Here is an 8,357-nt window from a genome sequence, read left to right on the forward strand (position 1 = left end):
CCCACGTGTGTTTGGTCCTAAAACTTCCTCACTCTTCACGGCACGAATGGAAACCACGTCTCCTGTCTTTGAACCTGCAGGAGCCACAAGGTTTGCTGTGCTTCACATCTGCAAAGCCTGCCAAGGACGGGACCAGAAGGACAAAAGGAGCTATTATTATTATCATGACTGTTGTTGGGTTTACTGTTATTTCACAAAGTGAGCAAACTTCTCTTGCCATTCCAAAACCTTCCAGGAAACAGGCACATGCCAGCGGCCCAAGGAAGTGTTTTGCTTTTCCACAGCAACTTTTGCCTGATGATAGCAAAACCCTGCAGAGCACGTGGGGCAGACGGAGATGCCCCATGCAGGGAGGGTGTCCCCATGGCTTTAGAGCGGTGGCATCCTCTGAGAGAGGGCAGAAGAGTGCTGGTGGTCTCACCCATGACAGGCATGGAGGAAACCCTGTGCCTCGGTGTGCGCTGTAGGAAAACAGGTATAATCCTATTTACCTGCCTCCTCTGGAGTGGGCTGTGGTGTTTGATTCATGTCAGGAGCTTGGCTGGTGACTCCTGGATGAATGACGCTATATAAATGCAAAGCGTTATTAATATTTCATGTTGTAGTGAAAATGTACTAATGGGGCTTGTTCGTGGAAGATAAAGTGCTGCCATTAATACACCTCCATGTCCCCAGCGCCGTGGACTCGCATGGGCTGGCTGGGTTTGCCCGGTGGAGGGTGCAGCCTTCAGCACCCCTCTTCTGCCTCTGCCAAACCGAAATCCCCAGCCAAGGTGAGCAGTGGGGTGGCAGCTTTGGCCACAGGAGCTCAGTGCCCACCAGCCCAAGGGCAGAGGATGCTCCATGAGCTGCTCACTGGCTGGTGTCAGCCCTGGCTGCACCACAGCAGCCTCTTCCCTCTCCTCACCCTGTTGATTCGGTTTGTGCCTCCACCAGGTCTTTGCCTGGTAGATGGGGGCTGATCTCCACGTCGGCTGGGCTGGACCAGCGGGACATGGAGGAAAGCTGTGTGGCCGCTCACCTCCTCGTCCTGCCATCAGAGCAGGGCAGGGCAGGGGGACCAGGGGATGCCGTGGCTGTGCCCACACTCACCGGAGGGCTGTGGAGGGGTGAGGTGTGCTCTGCCTGCAGCCCAACGCCCATCACGTCTGCAGCTCCCCAAAGGAGGGGATCTTAACCCAGAAGGCCGGAAGCCACAAGACCCCCTTTGGACACCCACAAGCCAGAACATCCCCCCCCCCCACGCAGCGCACGGTGCTGCTCTGTGTCCCCGCCCCATGGGGGGATGCAGCCCTCTGCACAGACGTGTTATAATAAATAACTCAACCCAGGCCTGTTTGATTTCAAGCTGCAGAGCTCTCCCCCGGAGCCGTCCGCAAACAGCGCTCATTTACTTTACAGCTGGTTGGATTTGTTTCTCCCCATCACTTTTGCCCCCAAACCGAGCAGAACTGCAGAGCAAGCTTGTGTTTGCTCCTCAGGTGTCTCCTGCTGTCCCTGAGCTGCTGCACCCCACACAGCAGCACCCACTCCTTGGCCCCTGCTGCACCCCAGAGCTGCGAGCTGGGGGTCAGGCCTCAAAGAGGGGGTTCTCTGAGCTGGGGGCTGGCTCCTGGGCCCGCTGACAGGGATGGAGTGATGGGGAAGGGACTTGCCCCAGCTTGCAGGGGAGGGGAGCAGAGGAAAAGTGATGAATGAACATCCAGTGAAAGAATGAACTGATCCAGCCCGGCAGGAGGTGGGGAGGGAAAAAGGCTCTTTGTAAATCACTGCCATGGTGCAAAGTTTGTGTAAAATGGGATTATGAAGGGAGGTGTTCGGCTGAGCGGCTCCCAGTGCCTCGGGCTCCCAAGGCTTTGGCCACCTCATCCCTGCAGGTCCGAGCGAGGGAAGATGGGTGCAGGGAAGGGCTGGGGGACCCCAAACAGCGCAGGGCAGCAGATGCAGCCGCTCCCTGCACGGCAGCAGGATGGGACCCTGGGCGCTGCGGGGCAGCCCTTCACCCGTGGGGTTCTGACAGCCTCCAGGACACGTGGGGATCTGCCTTGAGCCTCATCCCTTCCCCCTTGGGAATCTCCTCCTCGCTCAGGAGCCCGGGGATGACTCACGTGGCGCTGGCACCGCTCGCATGCACTGCACGATGTGATCCTGCCGTGGGCAAGCACCGACAGCACCGGCCCTGGTGGAGGACACCCCATAGGTAAGTGGCATGAATCCCCCCCCCACTGCAGCCCCCGGCGCTGGTGAGGGGCGCGCTGCAGAGCCCGACCCACCGGTGATGGGCACATCTGGAAGCGTGCGTGGGGAAGGAGAAATGTGGGCTCTGTGTGTGTGTCCCGGGGTCCAACCAGTGAGGCAGGAGCTACGTGCTTGGGGAGCGTGTCGGGTTGTGCAGAGCAGTGGGATGGTTTCACCGCAGGAGCCCTGCCAGCGAGGGGAAGTCTCATTGTTTTACTGGTAGGTAAAACGCTTAAGGAGAGCCAGTGCCAAATCCAGCCCTGGGAATCCCACTCGGCTGCGGCCCCGCACCGCCTGAGGTGCCCTTATCCAGCATAACGCAGTCCAGGGTCAGCTCAGCTGCCTGGGGTCCTGGTGCAGGCTGAGATGGGTCTGAGCTGCTGAAACCCGGTTCTTGTGCATCCGCGTCGCTGTGCCCGGCACAGGTCAGCACCGGGATCCTCCCGCGCTGCCGGGCGGGAGCGGAGGCGATGGCAGATTCCAGCGATGGGAGAGGAGCCGCTGGGCTCCGGGTGCGTCACGCCCCGGCTGCTCCCACTTGTGTGTGCCGGGGCCAGGCCTGGCAACACGAGGATTCATAACAAATACCTGCGCGGCGAGGCGAGGGACGGGGCGGGTGCAGGGCAGAGCCACCAGCAGTGGGAGCTGGGAGGGAGCTTTAAAGGTCGCCTTCGAAGGATGGCAGAGGGCTCACATGGACCGCAGCCGGTGATGAAGGATGCTCTTGCCACAGCGGAGCCATCAAGCTTTGCCAGGCCCCCGTGACCAGTGAGCACGCAGAAGGGGATGGTGCTGTGCAGAGACCAGGTCTGAGCTGCGGCAAGTGTCTGTGCGTGTCCCCATGTGCAACCCATGTCTGTGTGTGTCCCCAAGGCCACCCAGGCAGGAGTGTGGCTCAGTGCTTTGGGCACATGGGTGTTCTGATTGGGACTTCTTGCCACTTCTTTGGTGTCACTGTATCATAGGATGGTTAGGGCTGGAAGGGATGTTAAAGATCATCTTTCACCTATCTTCTCTCTCCGCCCAGGCTAGCTAACAGGACCGGGGGACCATGAACTGGGATCTGTTCGAAGGGCTCCTCAGTGGGGTCAACAAGTACTCCACAGCCTTCGGCCGCATCTGGCTCTCCCTCGTCTTCATCTTCCGCCTCCTGGTCTACGTGGTGGCAGCCGAGCGGGTCTGGAGCGACGACCACAAGGACTTTGACTGCAACACGCGGCAGCCGGGCTGCACCAACGTCTGTTTCGACCACTTCTTCCCTGTCTCCCACATCCGCCTGTGGGCCCTGCAGCTCATCCTGGTGACCTGTCCATCCCTGCTCGTCATCATGCACGTGGCGTACCGGGAGGCCAAGGAGCAGAGGCACCGCGCCGCCGGTGGGGACGATGGCCGCTGCCTCTACCCCAACCCCGGCAAGAAGCACGGTGGGCTGTGGTGGACGTACATGCTCAGCCTGGTCTTCAAGGCCGGCGTGGACACGGTCTTCCTCTACATCTTCTACCACTTGTACAGGAACTACACCCTGCCCCGGCTGGTGAAGTGCGAGCTGGCCCCCTGCCCCACCATGGTGGACTGCTTCATCTCCCGACCTACCGAGAAGAACATCTTCACCCTCTTCATGGTGGTCACCACCTGCATCTGTATCTTGCTGAGCCTCATCGAGGCCACCTACCTCATTGGCAAGCGGTGCCGCGAGTGCGTCCTGGCCGGCAGCGGGGACAGCCACGACTGCTCACCGTCCAGCGCCGAGCCCGTGGGCATGGAGGGGCAGGTTTTCCATGGGGTGGACTACAAACCCCCCACAGCCTCCATCCCCCCCACGGCCTCCAGCCCTGAGCAACCGCCCGAGGAGGAGACTCTTCCCTAGAGCATCCCTTGGGCAGCTCTAGGAGCCGTGCGCCTTCATCCCCCTTCTCCTCTTCCTCCTCTTCCTCCGTCCCACTGGTGCAGGAGCACTGGGGTGGCAGCACCTTGGGTTCAGGCTGTGCCCGAGGGCTCTCTGTCTCTTCCGTCCTGGGGAGGGCCCGTTGTGTTGTTCTGCTGAACCTGGGGTACAACCAGGTCCTGTAGGATATGTGCAGTCCCCAAGAGCCCACAGGGACAAGCAGCTCTGTGGTGGCTGTGGACCGGCAGTGGTACCCAGAGGTTGAGCTGGTCCTGGGGATCCTTGCAATGAATAGAAATTCCTATCCCTTAGAAGTGATGGCCCGCACAGTTGTTCTCCTGCTCCTTGGGCATAATCCTTGGATCATAATCCAAGAGCATCCACCCCTGGAAGGGCATCGCTGCCATGGGCAGCTCCAGGCTGGGTTTGGAGCAGCGGTGACCAAACCCTTGCTGCGGGTTGGCAGGCACTGGCTGCGGGTGAGCACAGGGCAGCATCCATCGTTACCTCCCTGCAACCCCAGGCTTCACAATGAATACGTGAATTCTCGATTTCAGACGGGCTGCTGGGCGCAGGCAGGCGCACCCAGGGGTGGGAGCGACCCCGAGGACCCATGGGTGGCAGAGCCCTTTGCGGCTGTGGGACAGGTTAAACATGGCACAAGTCTTCAAACCAGGTCAGAGGTGGTGGAGAGGGAAGAGGGGCCAGTGAGGGCTCGAGCCCCCCTAGGGAGCCCCTGTCTCCATGCCTCACCCTACACGAGCCCCACCACAGGACCATTTCAGACTGATGTGATCGTCATTAATAACACTCATTAACTGAGTGGGGACAAGGGCACGTGTTCATTGTGGCACCATTGTGGTGCAGGGTGAGGCTTGCCGTGGGCTGCTGGCTCTTCCTGCCTGGCCAGAGGAAAACACCTGAGCAAAACAGCCGAACAGAGGAGAGGAAAACCACCCCAACCATTGATTAAACAATAACATTAAATGGCAGAATATGATCTTGTTTATTGCTGTAATATGTCGCGTTCTGCCATGACTCAGGCAGCGCTGCAGTTTAAGGCCATCAGCGGTAACTGAGCATTAGCTGGGATGAATAATTAACAATAATTTCATGGCAAATGCACTCGTAAGTAACATGAACATTGAACATGCAGCTCGAGCTGTTGCTGGATTTGCTTTATTTAGAAGGGGTGATTATTATTTTCTTCCATGAGCATTCGCTGTCTCTGCTGGGAAGGACGTGGGACGGGGCTGCCATCGCCACGTCCTTTGGGACCAGCGTGCTTTCAGTCATTGCCACTTCGCAGCACGCCTGACCCAATGAACCAGCTGCCCCTGGAAAGGGTCACGGGGCAGAGCTGGGCTCCTTCCCACAGCCCCCTGGGGAAGGGAACCAGCCTGGATGTGCTGAAGGAGGATGCTGAGGGCAGGCAGCGCTGCAGCATCCGGATGGGAGGGCAGGGACTGGACCAGCTGCCCCACAACGGTGGGGATGGCTGAGGAGCCCCGGGAGGAACCCTGGGACTCTTGAGCACGCTGACACCAGTGAGGTTGGAGACATGAAATAGAGGTGGATTCCTTCCATCTCTTTTCAAGTGAAGCTGTGCTGATCTCTGCCTTCCTTCTGTCCACCCTCACTGCTGCGCTTGCTGGTTTGGGTTGGAAGAGACCTTAAAGCTCCTCCAGCTCCAACCCCTGCCACAGGCAGGGACCCCTTCCACTGGAGCAGCTTGCTCCAAGCCCCTGTGTCCAACCTGGCCTTGAACACTGCCACATGAAAACTTTCTTTATTAAAGCCTTTAATGTCTGAGGGTAGAAGCTGTTCTCTGTGTGCAAGCCATTGCCTCTGGTTCAGAGAGCTAGGGCTGGGCTGCTTGTTTTCAAGCCTTCTCTTGATCAAGCCTGTCCTCAATTAGCAAAACCCTGAGGTGTTCCCCAGCCGCGAGCACTGATCGCAGCAGAGGTGAGACCAGAGCAGCCACCCTGCCCGCCTGCCCTGCTTCTGCACATCAAAGTGGCAGCAGGAGCTGCTGCCCAGTGTGAGACCTGATGAGCCAGTTGCATTTGTTGTTGTTGTGCTGCCTTATCTCGCTCCGAGCGAGCATTGCAGCCGCCCTGCAAAGCTCCGGGTGTCTTGCACCATCCAGGCTTGGGATCAGCAGTGCCTGCTGGGACAAACAGGGGGATTTGGCTTCTTTTTGATGTGTTTCTGTGCTCTGCACCAAGGGGAGCTGAGGTTGCCCTGCTTGGTGCTGCAGAAGCGTGGGGCTGGAGGATGTACAACACTAGGTTAAGAGGCAGGATTGGTGTCGGATGTCATGGTAAAAGCTCTGCATTTCCCAGACTTTGCATCATTACACAGGTGGAAAATGCTTGTGGGGTGCCCAGAAGGCCCCCGGAATTTGGGGGAGAGGGGATTTAAACCAAAACCACCCCTAACTGCAGCCCAGCCAGGGATGTGGAGCGGTTCATGTGCGCAGCGGCACCGGTCGGGGGAAGCCCATCCTTCCGAGCAGGGCCTTGTTTGTTCCCTGCCTGAAAGCTTCCCGCCTGTTTGCTGGCAATTCCCAAGCCCCTCTTTGCTGGGAACTGAAGAGAAACCCTGATTCGTGTCCGGGGTGCCGGCTCCCAGGCTCCCGTGACTCCCATGACCCAGCATTTGCTGGGGAGGTCTCCTCCCTGGGGATGCGGCCCTGGAGCGGGATGGATGGGATGCTGCTGGCAGGCAGGGAGCTGGAGATGAAGGCAGGGCTGGCTCCCAGCCCCGGCCAGTGGCCGCCCCCCAGGGTGCCCCATTTAAGACCCTTTTAAAGAGCCTCTGAGGCTTTCCTGCTGTTTGGCAGCCGCCTGCTCCGCTGCTTGGGAATTTTCCTCTATGGAGGACGCAGGGTCAGGCCACGGGAAGTCACCGGGTGTTTTAGGGATCACATCCAGCACTGAAGCCTTCCACCCGTCACCCAGTGGGTTGGAGCAGGGTGCTGTACCCTGGTCATGGACCCAAAGCTCCTCCGAGGGCTCCCCGGTGCTGAGAGCTGCTGAACCACGCTGGCACCCTGCCCCTGTGCCCACGCCGCATCACTCATCAGAGGGTGGTGGGGGAGGCAGCGGGACTTGCCCTTTGCTGGGACGCCCTGCTCAGCACTGCAGAACACCGGGTGTTCCCATTTCCCACCCTGCTGCCTTAGGGAAACTCTTCTGCCCAGGCCAGGGCACCTGAACTTTCTCCCCATGGCCCCGTGGCCTCTCCCGAAATCCCAGAATTGGAGACCAGAGGCTGCTGGAGGCACCCGGCCCCGCTCCTCGCCTCATCAGGGAGGGATGCGCTGAGGGGCAGGGAGCTGCCGCCCCTGCCAGCAGCCGGACCTGCCCGTGGCTCTCCGCGTCTTCCCTCTCCCCTGGGTTTTCAGCTCGAGCCACAGCCCCCGGATTCCTGCCGCCCGCTCCCGTTCCCTGCAGCATAGCTCGAATTCCTGATGCCGCCGATAAGGAGCGGGCAGAGGCACTCGGGGTCAGGGCAGGTTCCCGGTTCCCGGCGCCGGAGCTCCCATTAAGGGTCCCTGTGTGCCCGCTCCTCCGGGCTCACCCTGCTCCGCACCCTGAGTGTTTGCTTTGGGTCTCTTGGGCTCCCATCGCTGCGGCCTCTCCCCGCTGCCGTTCCCAGCCCAGCAAACCCTCACACGCTTCGTGTGACCCCTGGAGCCCGGGAGCTGCGGGGAAAGCGGCTCCGTGTGTGCCCGAGCGCGGGGAGCAAAGCTCTCAGGGCACCCGGCACCCGGCGGGGCTCTCCAAGCGCATCCCCATGGGATGGGTGGCCCCAGTGCAGCGCCGGGCAAAGCCCCGCGTGTGCTTGGCCGGGTGAACCAGGCAAGAGGAAGCACATCCCTGGCCGGGCCGCGATGGGGCTGTCGCAGGGGGAGGCTCTGGGGAAGGGTCGGGATCTCCCTTGCAGGGCCACATCCCAGGTCCCATGAGGATGTGGCAGGAGGCAGAGGTCCTGCGGGGTGGGAGCGCTGCTTCCATGGGCTGACACCCGTTCTGTGCCACGGCTCGGGAGGGGGCTGATCCAGGGCAGCGCGGTGGCAGCGGGGCGGTGCCTGCAGGTTGCAGTAGGTTGGAGATACCGATGAGCTGTTGCAAAACTATTACTAAGGCAAAAGTAACGCATAAAGTGGGTTGTGATTGCGTAATCTGTGGCTCTTAGCAGTGGGTGCTGCCTGACTGCAGCTGGGGAC

At 60.2% G+C, this 8,357-nt stretch overlaps 1 protein-coding gene across 1 annotated transcript; it reads left to right on the forward strand.

Annotated features, from left to right (window-relative positions):
• The first annotated feature begins 1,378 nt into the window (after positions 1–1,378).
• On the forward strand, positions 1,379–4,450 carry LOC134164736 (gap junction beta-5 protein-like). Its single transcript, XM_062620834.1, has 2 exons — positions 1,379–2,200; positions 3,266–4,450. The coding sequence occupies exon 2, from the start codon at positions 3,290–3,292 to the stop codon at positions 4,103–4,105; it is 816 nt and encodes a 271-aa protein (XP_062476818.1). The 5' UTR covers positions 1,379–2,200; positions 3,266–3,289; the 3' UTR covers positions 4,106–4,450.
• Positions 4,451–8,357: the final 3,907 nt, after the last annotated feature.

Source organism: Pezoporus occidentalis, unplaced genomic scaffold (assembly GCF_034315485.1).
Source record: "Pezoporus occidentalis ecotype Australia unplaced genomic scaffold, CSIRO_AGI_Poc_V1 ctg223, whole genome shotgun sequence".
Lineage (NCBI taxonomy): Eukaryota > Metazoa > Chordata > Aves > Psittaciformes > Psittacidae > Pezoporus > Pezoporus occidentalis.

What these genes read in the sequence shown, in the direction of transcription:
- LOC134164736 (XM_062620834.1), top strand. Translation starts at nt 3,290, where the DNA reads ATGAACTGGGATCTGTTCGAAGGGCTCCTCAGTGGGGTCAACAAGTAC.